We start from the raw sequence: 16758 nt of genomic DNA, 5'->3' as shown, positions 1-16758 counted from the left end.
GATGGAGCTGAAAGGAAAATATGGAGCTGATACTTTTATTATGTAAACTTAAGAGTCTCATCCTTCTATATCAGTGAACCATTTGAGCTGTGATCATTAGGACACACAAGTGTCACTGTCTAAGATGTAAAATAAAGATTGAGAATTTTAGCAAATTACAATTTACAATGATATGCAGCAAAAATCAGTTACTCCATAGTCACACTCCAGGTAAGAGTGTTTTGGTATTTTGACAGAGGAACTGGTTAGAAATTTGTCAGCAGGTCATATGTAAACATTTTGTAACTAATTTACAGATTCTTAATGAGAAGACAGTCTTTCAATTAACTAGTTATGGCTAGGAAAAAAAAAGAGGGAAAAAATCATTTTTGAATGTCTACGTTACTCTTCCATCAGAATCAGAGCAACATTATGCCTCTTCAATTAGTAAATACAGTTTTGATAAGACTGTCCAAATAAAAAAAAAAAAACAACAAACCCCCACTTTTCATACTGTTATTGCTGTCCTTCCTGACAAACAAATCTACCACAGGTCCTTTCCACTGCCAGAATTTGGGTTTTCTAATAGACTTCTAAAATGATGTTGCAAACAAGCACAAGAAACCTTACAAGGAGCTCTGCAGAACAAAAAACAACTCATCAGTGGCCAATTTAGTGAATATAAGACTCAGATATTTATAGCTTCAGGTGATCCTAACATCACCTTTTCTCACCTGCTGTTGTTTAGATCAGTCATTCCAGACTGAACCTTAAGAGGCTGCTAACAAGAGCAAGAAACCTCTTTCTGTACACTTACGTGATTTAATAAAAAAACAAGCTACTAAGAGACAAAGCAGCTATTTACTCAATGACTTAGCTGATCTGTAGATGACAAGTACATAGTTTCCCGCTACATTAGCTGAAGCAGCAGATTTAACTACCAGAGGCCTACATACACATGTAGGTATATGACTCAGAAGTCCATAACATTGGCACCTGTATTCTGGAAAGCCTGAACATGACATTATGAAGAACGGGACTTGAGAGGAGCTTTAATTTTCCCTGAAAGGCTATCAATTTTCCCTCCAAAGCACTATCAGTCATACATACAACATGCCTGAGAGAAGAATATCTAATCTCTTTTGAAACACTTCCGATCATGCATGAATACAGATAGAAGTTTTACCCTTTCCTAGGCTTCTGCAGCCTCCTCTACCTTCTGTGAGCTTTAAAAAGATTTTAACTAGTAGTTTTCTGATTGGGTCTTGAATTTACTTCTAAAGAATTAGAAATTCTGTGTTCAGAAGGCAGCCGCCTGGTTTCCCATCTTAAGAGAAAGCTTTAGTCTCGTACCTCAAGACATGGATGTTCTTATAAAAATAAATCAAAGACTTTTGGTTTGAAGAATCTCTGAAACTAAACACATCTACTCTGGCTATTAGTGAAACATGGAAGAGACAGATAATCACTTATGCCAAAGGTGCCGACCAGGGTTTGAGTGGGGAACTGTTTAACAAGATCTGCTCAGAAAAAAAATGAGAGTAGCTCATGATAATTTACACAGTAAGCCATGTATCATTCTGAAGGATTCCAGAAGCTCAGTCTGGGATAAAATATAGCAGTACAGAGGATCATCAGACATCTTTTTTAGTAACAGAGAACTCACAGTGTCTGCCGTCTCTTTTGGTACAAAAGACAACACAGCATAAATGAGTAACTTTAAAAACGCATGGCTGAGGTTTCTTTTAAGATGTTTCAATAGGGACCTATTGAAATAACAATTAACATACTCAAAGAAAAATCCGGAGTACTTCAGGAAGGGCTTATTCTCATAAAAGAATAAAAGTGAATATGTAACCTTAGTTAAAAGAAAGAAAATGGCTTTGTGATTTGGAAGATGTCTGTTCTCAAGTAACGTAAGAGGTTCTGAGCATAAGTGAACTTACACTTGGTCACATAAGGTTCAATATATTCTAATGGAAAAATACAAAGCAGCATTATGAGTTCTAAAATAGCTTGAGGAAAACAGGTAATTAGAGAAGCTCATTAACAAAACAAAATTTAAGATGATCTTTGCTGTAAACTTTAATCGGTGAAAGTCATTAATTTATTCTGTCTTTTCTCATAGCATACTCAGATAGTGAAAAAATAGCAGCTTTATTTCCAGTAAAACACTAGATAAAATGTGTTTTCTACATTACTTACCTGTTTTCATTTCTAACAAGCGCTTTTTCTTTTGCTGCCTCTCTTGTTTTTCTTTTTCTGCTTTCTCCTTAGCTATTTTAGCACGCTTGTGTTTTTCTTCTGCTTCCCTTCTTCTCATATTCTCCTTTACTGCTTGCTATGTAAAAAAAAAGTAATATAGAGTTCCATTAAAACAAAGCCGAACCTTAAAAACAAAGAAAAAGGCTTTAAAATAACATCTCCTAACTAACCTTAATTTATCAAGCCAAATAAATATTTTACATTCCATATTTAGTACATTTTATTCAGAAGAGTAAGCAAATTCAGAATAAATATATTAAAAGCATACTAATTGGCCCCAAATGGGGATTATAAATTCAGCAAGAAATACAGTTTAAGAATACACATGTTAATGTAGGAAGAACACAAAATATCTAAACTACCTGGTTTTACAAAACCGTAAGTATGTTACTATTTGTGTTTCTAGAAGAGTTTCAGCATCTATTCTTTCTCATGCTGCCACTATACCAAGCAAAACAAGGCTGCTTGGGTAACTTAGCTGTGCATTTTTCTTATTCTTATCCACATATGCATTAATTCACTGGGTTTATAAATTCTTGTCTTATGGTTAATACCTGTACAAAATTGTTTATTTTGAATTATAAATAAATACACTAAAGTTTCCAGTGAAGCCAAAACAGAAAAGCACGTTAAGCAGAAAAAACCTGTCACATTCAATAATTTTATAACAAAGCTATTTTAGGATTACCTTTTCATTATTTTAGTGTAAGCTACATACACTGGCAAATTCCCAGTGCTCTACTGTGGCTTGCATTAAATGTAAAGTGCACCTATTCTTCACTGCAGAAAGTTCCTCTTTTCAGAATGAAGTTACACATCAAATCTCATCTTTCACAATAGATCAAAGTGTCCCCTCCTACAAAATGGCTAACATCTTCACAAGGTCTGAGGCAGAGTTTGCAAGGATAATTAATGTCTCATATTGCTGTTAGTGGGAAAATGTCCAACCTGCACTCAGAAAATAATGTAAGAATGGACTGAAGAGTACTATATAGCACAGATGAATGTGGATTACAGCAATATTTGCACAGGCACTGTTTGTAGCATCACTGCAATAGATAGTGGCCAAAGGAAGGAAAAAAATCACATAAATCTTGTAAGGAAATACCTGTCTTTGATAACTGAAGAAGAATAAGCTTTCAATCATGAAAAATGACAATGAAATGGACTTTTTTAAAAAAGCAAAACTGTACTTCCACAGTGTCTTCTCCAGAGTCACCTCTGTCAATTCTCTTGATGCTGGGGGAGGAGGGGAGAAGCCCACTACAAAATGCTGAAATTCTGGATTGAATTAATTTTAACAAATTATTTGCTGATTTTCAGACTGGGCATCCTGTAAAATAAACTGCTGGGCAAAACTCAAATGGGACTCGACCACAAGAACAATTTTGGCAGAAATTACACACTTTCCTAACAGAGTGACCACGGAAATTTCTACTTTGCATCTACTTTTTCCCCCAAAATAATACCAGTAGGACTCTGTGTCAGACTGCAGTCATCCAAACGTAGGTGTCTATTCCTTTCTAATCACGCTGATCAACTGTGCTCGATTTAGTAGCTCACACCTTCATATCCAGTGTAAATTGGATGCTTTGGCCTCCAGCCTTTGTCTAGCAAGACACTGGTCTTCTGTAAGTTCTGTGTCATAACTTAAAATTTCAGGCTGATGATGTCTTGGGTGCCATTTAAGACATCTCTCCAGGATACTAGGCACTTCTATTGTTAGGTCTCCTTTGAGACATCAGGTAGACAACTCTCCAAATTACACTAACTGTACTGAGTATGCATCTCCCTTGACTAGAACATGAGATCAGACATTCAAGCTCACATACAGATGCCAATGTTGAGGTCTATGCCCTAGAGTCAAATCCTATCCTACGTGTTCTGTGTGTTTTCAACACAAAACATAGTCTAAAGTTCTGCAAAATGTTTATATCAAGAATTGTCACAAACTTGACTGAGACGAGTGCATATTTGTCTCTCACACTGTTTGCATTTCAAAGATTAAATGTCTTAATGCTTCCTTGCTCAAAAGGCCTAAAAAGTTAGACATGGTCTGACCGCATCTGCTATATATGAGCAGCTTTGCATTCAGCATACGGCACAGTATGCAAAGTTAACTTTCAGAAGAATTACCAAAGTATACGCCTTTTGCATACCATGTCAAGGCCTAGAGTTTCCGAGATGGAGGCATTCTTGGGTTCTCTCTTGTGTTTTCCACGACTGTTTCTGATTTTTATTCAAGTATTTGCATAATATAAAAGAAAAATACTCTAGAGTCTAGGGAACAAACTCTTACTTGGTTGCTCTTCTTCTGGTTCTTTAAGTCATGTTTCTGCTGCAGAGCAACCTAGTGTCGATAGGAGCAAAGAGTTTCTATAGCCCATGATTAGTGTACTGTCTTCGACATAGGAGTTGTTGACGCAAGGGCTCTTCCCTCCCTCTCCTACGACTGCAGGAAAATTCGAGATAAACACAAGAAGAGGAAATACTACAATTGCTTCATCTTATTTCAGAAAGCTATCCTTCCAAGGAAAGCAATGAGCCTATTAGCAGTACCTCTGATGCTGTGAAAGCACAGAAGAAAATTAACAAGAGATGTCCGATACCTAAGATGTTCCACTGACTGTACCAGGAATTTAGCTTCGGGAGTTAAAGCACTGAAGGTAAGGTGCTTCACCCATTTTTTCGATCTGGCCAACTAACTGTGCTTTAGATTTGGTGCTCACAGAGTGTGAATAGTAGCTGTCACAGCCGCCAAATAACACTGAAGTACAAAGTGCAGTCCAAAGTTAGGTATGAACCTGAAGCCTACGGCTCCAGATTTAAACACGTTTTTTTAAACATTTTAAATATTTTCATTAATTGAGAACAAAAAAAGCATTATAAGTAGGTAAGTACTGCATGTAAATTATCAACTTTGCTTGACAACAAGGATGACTGAACTTCACTTCCCCACACCTACTGGTGACTTAAGCAGTCTTTTAGTTTTGGACTTTTTAAGATTCCAATGATTTTTCAGCACTAAATTTAAGTGTGTTTTGAGCTAAGTTTTCTAGGATGCCAACCATCTTCAGTTTCTGTTAGTAATCAAGACCAATGGTAAACAATTCTGAAAATCAGATCTCAGGTGTCTCACGCTAGGCATCTCAAAAATCTTTTCCAAAAAGTCTCAAAACCAAGCAGCTACTCAATATTTTATTTAGTGTCATTGAATGATAAGTGGTTTCATGCTTTACCTACACACCTTTTTCATATAGCCTTCAAACTGTGCTCTGCAAGACAGAATTATTAATTTTCCTCAAGGTTTCTTCTATCACGCTCATCAATAATATCTAACTGTTTCAAAGCATTAATTAATCTATCTTTATAACACTGCTGTGAAGCAGGGGTTAGTATCAGTGCTAATTTTATAGACATAGAAAAGAAACATTGGGAAATTAATGTAAAGCACAACTACTTCTTTGAGTTTCCAATTCAAGATGAACCTAAGCATTTAGAATCTTATTCTACAGCATTTAAATGGGACATGTGGTTTAAACATCAGAAATTACAAAGATACAACTATTTCATAATATTTTGCAATTTTGAAATCAGACTCCTGAGTTTCAAATTAGGCACTGATCAAGTTAGGAAAACATAATCAATGCCCATGTTGAAAAATCTGGCATATGTAACTTGCCAAGCAAAATTACTCTGATTGAAGGCTGTGCCTTCTATGTTTTTAGTTGTTAAACTCTGAAGTAGCAAAGGCTTGGTAATCTTTACATGTTCCATTTTAAGTCCTTTCCTCAAAATAGATGGACATAGGAATTTCAACCCTGCCTCAATATCTACAAAAGAAGTATTTTTCCCTATCTGCACCCTCAGACATATGTGAAATCATTAAAAAAACCAACCAACCAAGCAAAACTAAACAAGACTGGGAAACATGCAAGCAACTTAAATAAGTATGTTGCAATGATAAGTGTCAGGCTGCTATGAGGAGTAGATGGTAAAATGACTAATTGAATCTTTCTACAGACCAATAGGCATGAGTTGGATGACGGCTCCAGACTTTGTCACAAAGCTCATGCTCAGATAACATTCCTGCAGGAGTGTAGCCAGTAAGTTAAGCTATGTAATCGTAGGTAGCCAGATGTGACATGAGTCCCCTTTTCCAAGTTATCCAAATTAATAAATTCATACACAATTGGGGACCTGTCTTTTTATTCTTCCATTTCTTCATCAGCCTAATGTCTATTTCTCAAATATAATTCAAATATTTGAAATAATACTAAAATAACCATTTTTAGACCCTCCCTGCAAAGATCATCCTTTTTAAAGGGAAAAGAAGAAAGTAAGCATTTGAAATGCATAAAACCTAAAATCCTAGACAATCTATTATCAGAAAAATTGATAGTCCTTAGAAACAGACCGAGTTTGAGGAAAATATGCTATTTTTTTAAACCAGGATAAGGACCTCTGAGTTTCCATAGCAGGGAACCTGCTTACAGATGCAAACCTTGACACTGATCAAGTGCTGCAGGCAAATGAAAAATTAAACGAAATGAAATCTTGGGTCTGGATTTTGCATGGGAAGACCATGCAATATAAATATAGAATTTTTGTTAGAATATTTATTTTTAAGTAAATAACAAGCATCCTTTAAACAGAAAATGCAGTTGTATTTAAAAAAGGTAGAGTTTCAGATTTTTCCCCTTCAGATTATACATGCATAGAAGAGGCTCAGTTTTAAATTACATTTATTGTTATTAGGAATTTTCAATGCTTTCAGAAAGAAATAATCCACAAATAATTATTCAAAACTCCACTATCCTTAGGACATCCTAAGAATTTAGGATGTGCAAAGTAAAATTTCTGATATGAGTATCAGATACCATTTGAGAAGGAAGAAAATTATTTTTAGTTTGTTCAGTAACTGAAAGATTGCAAAAATAATTTCTAAGAAACATCAAGCATAAAATAAACAGATTGTACCATGAACATTGTCCTGAAGTTGTTTAAGTCTGTTAAAAACTCCTCCACCGAAACTTTCTTCAGATCAACGGCGTAATATCCCATCACGTTCTGATAGAGTTTTTCCATGTTCTCATGTATCCGTGAAAGTTTCTGAAAATCTTCTTTGGCATGAACTAGAAAGCTATACGCTGCTGTTAAGGCTGCAAGAATACTCAGTAAATCCAGTCAAATCCACAGTTTTTACTTAACATTGATCTGTATTTCATACACATTTCTCATTTGCATGAAATGAAGTGCCAAAAAGAATTCCTTCTATGTCATATATGCTTCCTAGTATTTACTGTGTATATTAGGCCTATGAATAAATCAGGGTGCTTTCATCAAATTTTCTCAGCGACTTTAAATTTGAAGATTATTCCATTAGCATATAATTTTGTATGAAATGAAATGTATGGGACTAATCTAATTTCAAGCACTTATGTAGTTTATTTAGTATCACTGTCTCCTTATTGAAGCTAAAGGTTTAGGTATATAAATTACAATTTATATGGAATTTAGGTACAAGTACCAATAACTAACCTGAATGCTTTAATATATCAAGAAATAGTATAGTTCCTACTAAAATTAAAATAAAAACAGAAATATTAATAAAAAACAGTATTAAAAGTAAAAACCATGAAAGACTAAAAACTTCATCTTAGCTGCTCTTTTTTAAATGCTGTTGTAGCAACAGCAATGCATTTATTTCTATTCCTGGTGGCTGCATCAGGTATTTATGCTTTTTCTAAGGCTATTTGCAATGTCAATACAACTTAATTAAATTAGAGGTGAAAACAATAAACTACTTCCACAAGAGAGTGACAATTTATAAACAGCACCAAAATACTGCATAACATAAATGAAATAAAAAACCCATGTTTATTGAAGAATTTTGATAATATAGTTTCTCAAAGAAGCTCAAAGAAAAAATATTGTTTGTCGTCATTACCTTATGTAGGACAACTTCATAAAGTGTTTACTTTAATGGAATGGTAGCTAAACAAATACTTATGTTCCATTATTTTCCTGCTGCAGGAAAGGCTACAAAAGATAAGAAATGACAATTTTACCTTTACTCCCAATTGCCCACTCCAACTATTGCAAAAGAGAATTTACTGTATTTGTATACTTCATACCACAGATACATACACTATGGTCATTTTATTTTATGAAACACAGGATTTTTAATCAAGTGCATTAAAATGTAGACAAATAGAATTTTTGTCCACCATTGCCGCTTTAAATACACAGTAACAATTTACTGCTGGATGAGTGCTTTCGCCCTTCAGGGTTTTTGTGATGCACTCTTCTTTTAGTTTTGTTTAAAGGCTGAATCCCGTTTGAATTTCACTATTAAATGTCCTTCTGGTTTGTTAACGTTGCTTTTAAAATACCAAGTAAGCAGTTAATGGTTTTCTTTTTGTGATTTAGAATCCATGCCAGAAAGTCATACAATAATGTTCTCAGATACATGCAGGAAAGCAGAAATAATGCACTTTCACAACATTCAAATTAGTCACTATGATGGCTGTTAGCTGGGTCTGTAAGGGCAGAACAGTCTCCACTAAGGAAGTCTTGTAGAAAAGGACTAACAAAGCCTAGATTTCAATGATTTTAGATGATATATTTTCCATCACCCCCCAACCACTTGATTTCAGACTTTCTCTTCCTCTGACACGGCTCCTTAGCCAATATGAGCTTCTTTCCATGTTTCCATGGACATCACCAGATGCTGCTCCCGAGCAGCTTCAGACTGCCTGTGCTGGCTAGCAACAGCCCACAGAGAATTTATGTTGCTGGCCCACTTTTTCTTCCGTATCAATTTGACTCACTCTCCTCTACTTAGCTCCCAAGATGCACAAAGCTTACAGCAAGCTACCCTTCAGAGTTGATTTTCTTTAACATTATTAAGGATGTTAAAAAGCTATTGGTGGGACAGTGAGGAAAGTTGATGAGAGGTTAGTATGTAACAGCTGTCCAAATATTAAATAAAAAAAGGATTGTGAGAAACAAGACATGACAAAATACAAGTCAGGACCATCAGAAGAAATGTCAGCAGTTAAAAAAAAACCAAACAAACCAAAACAACAAACAACTGTAAGAAGGGAAAACAGTAAAATTAATGCTCAGTGAAACTAGAAACAAGCATTTCTACATCCTGTTTATTTTTGATCCTACAATTTAGGATACTTATTATTTGTGATTCTTAGATCATTAACAGAACTTAGGGAAAAATACACTATTTTTTGCAGTTTTGAGGCTGTTTATTTCTACAGAGTGGAAGGGTAGAGGAAAATTAGATGCTTTTTTTTGTTGTCACTATGTATAAATGCCATACATCAAACATTCCAGTAACTTTCTTCAGTTTTCTAGAAAGGAAAAAAAAACAGAGGAAAAAAAAAGTTTAAATTATCAATAAAATGTATACTTCGTCTTGTAAATGAATTATGTGCTAGAGTATATCCTGAAAAAGAAACTTGGGGGCGTGGGGAGGTGAGAGAGATGAAATTTCTGTGATATTCTGTAAGACATAGCTAAAATTAGAGCTATGTTCATAGAGTCCATATAGGCTGCTTAGTTTATACTGTTAAAACTGACTCCCCTTGAATATGTGATGCACAATTTTAAACTCAAAATATAGCACTCTGGAAAGATGTTTTACTATCCAGTATTTCAATGCCAGACACGATAAATCTTGAGATTTTTACTTTCCGTCCGGTGCATTATGGGATACCTTAAGCTCTTGGCATTCTACTGAGACTGTGCTTCAATTTAGGTATTTTTAATAAGTCCCCTTCATTTTTAACTTAAATATGGCTTTTGTTAGCCAGCACTAGCTAAACTGGAGACAACAGGGAATACTACTGAGTACAGCAATCCCAACTGTAATTATTATGAACATGTTGATATATATGCATTATCAGCTACACAATTCATTGGCTTTGGATGAATGAAGACAGAAGTACAGCAGAGCTGCAACACAGGTGGGAGGAAAAGGAAATCAAGAAGTTAGGTATTTGTTAACTTCTTAAGTGGCTTCACTTCACGGAGTGCCTTTTTGGACTCATGGGACTACAGATCATCATTCTGCTCATTAATGGAACAGGAAAGCAACACAGGGCTGAGACAAGTAATATCTGTGGCAAAATTTCTAACTGCTGTATATTTGGTCTTGCATATTCATGGCAGCTCTTTTCATAGTGAATTGCTTGTCTGAAGTTTATACTGATTTTAATGCGTTGTGCTATATAAAATACTAATATAGTGCAGGATATCAAACAAACTAAAAGCAGCTGTTACCCTAGAGCAGATAATGAATGATGTTAATCTGAACCAAACATTTCCTTAAAAGACCCCATATTCACCACTTGTGATTTTTTCACAAACTAACCTACTTGTTAAGTGTAGACAAACCAAAAAAGGAATATGATTCTGCATAAGAACAAAAGATTAACAGCTGCATAGATGCTGCATACATTTTAGCAGAATCTTCAAAATGGAACTGAGACTGCCACTACACTAGCCAGCAACAGTCTCCGTAAAAACACAGCAAACTTTTCGAAGACTAGTGCAAAAAGACTTCGAGGTCACTTCAAACCAGAATTTCAACAAATTATTTTCTTCTAAGGCCAAAGGGTGCGAATGTTGTAGGGCTCTGTGAGGATTTCCCCATCAAGTTCTTGGGAAAATAGTTGCAATTGTCTGAAAAATACGTGTCATTGAGACTTCCTTTTATATACATATAGCAAGTTCAACAGTAAAATTCCATATCTGAATATAATAGTTCAAGAAACACATAGAAATGTTTATATTTTTAAATTAGTACCTTCTGAAGATTATTTGTCAAATAATACCTTTTCCTTGACTCACTCACTCCTACTTATCTCTATGTTATAATACTAAAATTGTCATGTATTTGTATCACACAGAGCTGCTGCATCCAGTGTGTATACCCCATTTATTATGAGCAAAACCAGTGCCAGCTGTAATAGACACCTGAAGTCCAGACCAGATATTAAAGACCCATATAAAGGAATTACATACTTAAGTTAAATTTACATTGTTTGTCAAAGCCCTATCTTATTACCTGTCTGCACAGTCAATATTTTGACCCTCTCCCAGAGAGCAACATACAATCTTTTTTCACCTAATGGGCTCAGGTCCTGTAATCTTCCAAAGTCCTTAGGACACTAGGACATCTTATAGTCTTCAGTTTGGTTATGTTGCACAGAGGGAAGTTCAAACTATGAGGCCGATTAAGTAACCAACAGTTTAGAGACAGCATGTAGTCTCTTGCTTGCAGATGAAATGGGTTTCTTCCACCTCGCTTGAATCAGGCTCTGACTTGGGTAAGTGTTGTTCCTTCCTTCTCTTTTTGCAATGCCAACAAATTAACTTAAACGACAAGGAAAGAGGAACAGAGAACTGATCAAAAAGAACGGACTCTGTTCCTAGCTAAAAGGCAGCAACCAATTCGTCGTCTCTCAAGTATTAGTTCCATAAGCTTCTGTGAAAATCGCCATCAACACTACGTTCAGAAGTAGGCTGAAACTTGTCAAGAGTTTCTCTGTTGCTACTTAGAAAATCATGAGATGCGAGCTGGACTGATAAAGAGCATGTTGACTAAATTACTTAATTAAGCTTTTAATATGCAATTTAAACACTCTCCATAAACCCACTAAATTTTTACTTTGAATGTACAACTGTATTTTGTTCACTGTGTTTTCTATTGAACATTTCACTCAATGGATCAATATGAAGTCAATATTCTTTGACTTTCCTAATTAAAGCAAACACAACTGCAATAATAACTATAATTTCTTTTCAGCTAGTATACATAAGATGACTGACAAACTAGCACAATTTAATATATAGGAGAAATATTCATAATTATAGAATTTGTCAATAAAAGAGTGCACCAACTGTGGATATATCTGACTTCCTAAAGAAACAAGAATGCTAATCAGTTCATTAGGGGCCTTTGGGTTGTGATATTTAGCGACAGGATGTAATAGCCTGCTTGTCCATGGAGCCTAATTGTACTCAGGATGAAAAATTATTTCCAACAAAGCACCATCCTTCCTTTTTCAGATTTCCTGCTGGTTTCTTTTTATGAGCTGCATGCCTTTCAAGACATCAGCATCATTCAGCTTTCCTTGTCATAGGAATAGAAGTAAAGACAGGTCCAGGCTTCATCACGCTGTGCAGGATTATCTAACCTTTACATCAAACCTTTTTTGCTTCGTAATTTATTGAAGTTCCTGTTTTTCTAAAAGTGAGCTTCTTTAATTAGTGCGTTCACAGACATTACTAGAAACCATATGCAACTTCACTGTTTTTAAATTACTGCCTGTCCACTGAGAGAGGAAGTAGGTGAGGGCAAACTATTCCTGTTCATAATATTTACTGTTCAAAATACTGTATTTGAGTAGTCTAATACAATGAAATATGTAGTATGGCTAGTTTTACCTGTACTGATTTATTCTGAGTAAGACCAAATATTCATCTCACCTATTTCTGACAGCAGTCAATACCCAATGATTGGGGAAAACAAGAAGGAAACTTGGTAAGTATAGCACTTCAACTGATGAAGTATTTAGTTTCTAACAGTCTGCGCGCTAGTGATTTTTCTAAGCTAAAGCTACCTCTGGACTACTGTGTTCAATGGCTCCAAATGAACTATCTTTAGCTAACTATCTAAGCCTTATATGAAATTCATTTACATTTTCAGGTTCTACAACATCCTAAAAGTAAATGCTACAGTTTAATTGTTTGTTGTGTAAAAAAACATTTCCATTAGTATGTTTTAACCTGCTGGACAGTATTTTACATGAGATGAACCCTGGTTATTTATAAGACACAATGAATATGTTCCTAACTTTCCTCCTGTATGGCATACAAAATTATGAGTATTTTTACTATACTTTCCTAACTTTTTTGATTTTCCACCTTCAGAGTCCTAATTTATTAAAACATACCTGATGCAGAAACTATTGCACACTGCTGATCATTGTCACCATTCTCTGCCACATCAGTAGCTATACAGTATACTTTTTGAGATGAGGTGATAGAAGCACTCAAGATATGAGAGTATTACTGATTTTTATAGCAACTTATTTATGTTTTCTGCTTGCTCTTAACTACAATTGTACTCAATTGTTCTAATATAATATTATTCCTCCAGATCTATTACTCTATAATCATTGAAGTTCACTTGCTCTTTTGTCAGCAACTCCCAGTATCTCCCTTTTGACATGAGTTGTTTGGTTTTTGTTTTTGTTTTTTTTTTTTTTTAGATATTAATCCAGAAAAAAAAATCATTACACTTTTGACCTAACAAATTTCTTTCCTTGGAAGTCTTTGTTAATACACCTTGTTGAAAAGTGCATGGGAATTCAGGTATGCTCTACCAACCATCCTACCTTTATCTGCATGCTGTAATAGATCTGCAAGGGATGGTTTCTCTTTACAAAACCCACGCTGACTCTCCCCCATCATATTATATCTCCCATATAAACATGTTGGTTTTGTTTTTATTTAGTCTTCATCAGTTTTATTGGTAGAGAAGCCAGCCTTGCAGATCCTCCTTGTAGCCCTTTTGAAAAACCCAGGTGCTTCTTTTCAGCTTTCATTCCTCTAGTCTTGGGCTAGCTGAGTTCACGTAAGAATCTGTAGTCCAATAGGTTTATATCTGAGTTAATTTTAAAATCTTTTCAAGTCTTTTGTGACCACTGGTTACTTCTGGGGATTTATTGCTATTTATTTTATATTTTCCTTAAAAAAAACTTGTACTGACTCCTTTATTTGAGATCATCCTTCCATTCAAAACATTGTATAGTGGGGTCAACCAAAGTTCTCCCTAGAGAAAACTGATGCAAAGAACAAATTTACCTTTATGGCTATGGCTTATCTTCTTGGCACGCATTGACAATCTACGTCTTCTCTGGCTGGATTACAGTTTTTGACATGTTTGAAAAAGATGATGTGTAGATCCTCCTTTGCATTTCCTAAAATGATCGCTATCCTTTTTAAGCGATCAGTAAACTGCTCTAATGCTTTTCATATATGGGGATGGAATTTCAGCCCCTAGAAAAGTTATGGTATTTATTGACAAGGTCCGCCTATTTACCCTATCTGACTTTTATTATATTTTAACTTTTCACACTATTTCTCTACAACTGTGACTTATTCTGTCTTAAATACAATTTATAACCTTATATCACAGTATTCCACTCACTTCCTGCCATCAAGTTTCAGAAATGCCCAATATGTCAGTAACACAGAGGGAAATGAGGCATCCTACATAATCATTTTTTGATTTTAGATGTTTAATATTAGCATAGAAATATATATTTATTCTTCAACTTATTTTTCCCATGCTCCCCTTCTTAAGTGAAGCTAATTTTTTTCAGGGTATTCTTCACTCATTCTCAACTGAATTTTGCTAATTTCTTTCATATCTGTTATACAGGTATGGAAGTTTTATAACCACATCTCCAAAGAAAGTTGTATACTAAATTATCTGTTACTTCAAACCCTAGTCCTCAGCTTAAAAATGCAAGAGGTTATAAGGTATTTTAAGTGCCAGCATCATGACTGTTTTGGATTAGATGATCGTTGTAGGTCCCTTCAAACTGAAATACTCTATTCTATTTGATTCTAACGGATTAAGAAGCGTCTGTCCTTTTTCATAGGTTAGATTTCTTAATAAGTGCTTCCCATTTCTAACTTCCTAGACTACTCATCATTTTCTTAACCAAGCACAGATTTTGCATAGTCCTAGCAACATTTCTGAGAAAGCTATCATGGATGTATTTTCCTCTAACTTCCTAGCAATAGTTTATCTCTTGCCTTTAGGACCCCTCTTCCTAGTTCTCCTATTATGCCATTGGCTTCTTCAGGGACAAAACTTATGTTTCGTACTACAGAGACACCATGCTGGTGGGCTGCAACATCTCTCTCAAAAACACCACTGAGCTGGAAAAAAAAGCCAGCAACAACAACAACAACCAGAACAACCTCACCAACAAAATACCTGACCTTACAAAAAATTAGTAGCAACATTGAAAGGTTACAGATAACCCACAGAGTCCAGAGAAGGCCTAAAGCTAAGTTGTAAACACTTAGGTTGCAGCTAGTCTACTGAAGAGGAAACTGACCCTAATGCAGCAAGAACCAGTATATCCACTTGGCCTCAGGGTGCCTCGCTGTCTTTTATTTAATAGCATGAGATTAATCAGGAGGACTGTCTCCTGAGTCCCCTGCCTTTGTACATAACTAAATAGTTTTCCAGCTAGGGTATAACCTAACCATGCCTGCAGAGGAAATTTCAACCTGCCTTTCTGCTTCCAGATTAGTCTCAGTGCCAAGCATATATGACCACCATCTGGTAGGGAAGTTTAAGGGAAAGAATGTTTTTTTCTGCTTTAATTAAGTATCTTCATGTCACAAGGCTTTCTTATGAGAGAGACTGGCACTGAAGTTGGCTGCAGGACTTGGAATAAATAGTGAGAAAAGGAATTTTTGCAAAAATAAGATCAGAAACCAGTTTTCACATGCTATGAATCTCATCTCTGAAATAAGAGAAATTTTTTGGTTCTGTGGTTGCATGTACAAAAACATTCATTTTCTAGTGTAATGCATACACTAGAAAACAAATAAACACAGGGTGACAGATATCTTTTTCTAAGATATTTTCACACATAGAAAATCATTTAACACTAAAGTCAAGTGCTTAACATTCCTATTATGACTACTTTTCACTAAGTTAAGAAACTTACACACAGTGTAAAACCTAACAGTAAGCCTTTTTCTCCTCATTCTATCCACTACAGATGAATCCTTTAATTGGACTGTTCATGTGTTTAGTTTTTGAGAGGAAAAAAAAATATATTTTTCAAAAATAAATGCTACAGACTACACAGAAGTTATGTAAAGAAAATTAAAGTTTAAGGTAATGCCGTTAAATTACTTCTGGGTTTTTTTAAAGAATATTCCAAAGGATATTGACATTTTTGCTACAAATTTATCGTGCTTATCTTCAGGAACTGGAAAAGTCTGCAAATCCTTCTCAAGCTGTTGGAGTTGCCTCTCCATATGCTTCAGGCTCTTCTCCAGATTTTCTGCAGAGACTAAAATACAGAACATTCATTCTGTTAACACTTTAAACAAGAAACATTGTTTGGAAAATACATGAGTTCAAATCTTACCCAAATCAGCATACTGCGTTTTTAATTCTGAAATAAAAGCACACTGAACAAATTACAATACAAGATGAGGGGGTCACTCTACAATGTTCAGTTCCCTTCACTTACGTGGTTGCCTTATTCTGACTAAATATATACTGTTTGAACACTGCATTTTGTTTTATTTTTTATGCCTAAGGTTTTAGCCTGCAATTAGCAGTCTGTTTTAAATAACCTGAGATATACATACGCCAGTCTGTCTCTTCTGATTAACCAAAGGCCAAATTTTGAAGCTACTCCAAGAACCACAAAGCTTTCTTCAATCTCA

General features: G+C 35.1%; 1 protein-coding gene across 1 annotated transcript in view; it reads right to left on the bottom strand.

Moving 5' to 3' along the window:
- Nucleotides 1–16758, bottom strand: part of DIAPH3 (diaphanous related formin 3) — a 247827-nt gene that overhangs the window by 76304 nt on the left and 154765 nt on the right. Inside the window, exons 23-25 of the mRNA XM_075139146.1 lie at nt 16253–16376; nt 7225–7390; nt 2185–2320 (exon numbers count right to left, since the gene is read on the bottom strand). Coding sequence (XP_074995247.1) covers nt 2185–2320; nt 7225–7390; nt 16253–16376 — 426 coding nt within the window. The remainder of the gene's footprint in view (nt 1–2184; nt 2321–7224; nt 7391–16252; nt 16377–16758) is intronic.

Source organism: Calonectris borealis, chromosome 1, assembly GCF_964195595.1.
Source record: "Calonectris borealis chromosome 1, bCalBor7.hap1.2, whole genome shotgun sequence".
Classification (NCBI taxonomy): domain Eukaryota; kingdom Metazoa; phylum Chordata; class Aves; order Procellariiformes; family Procellariidae; genus Calonectris; species Calonectris borealis.
Note: the sequence above shows the minus strand (reverse complement) of the source record. Positions and strands in the feature narration are given on the sequence as shown.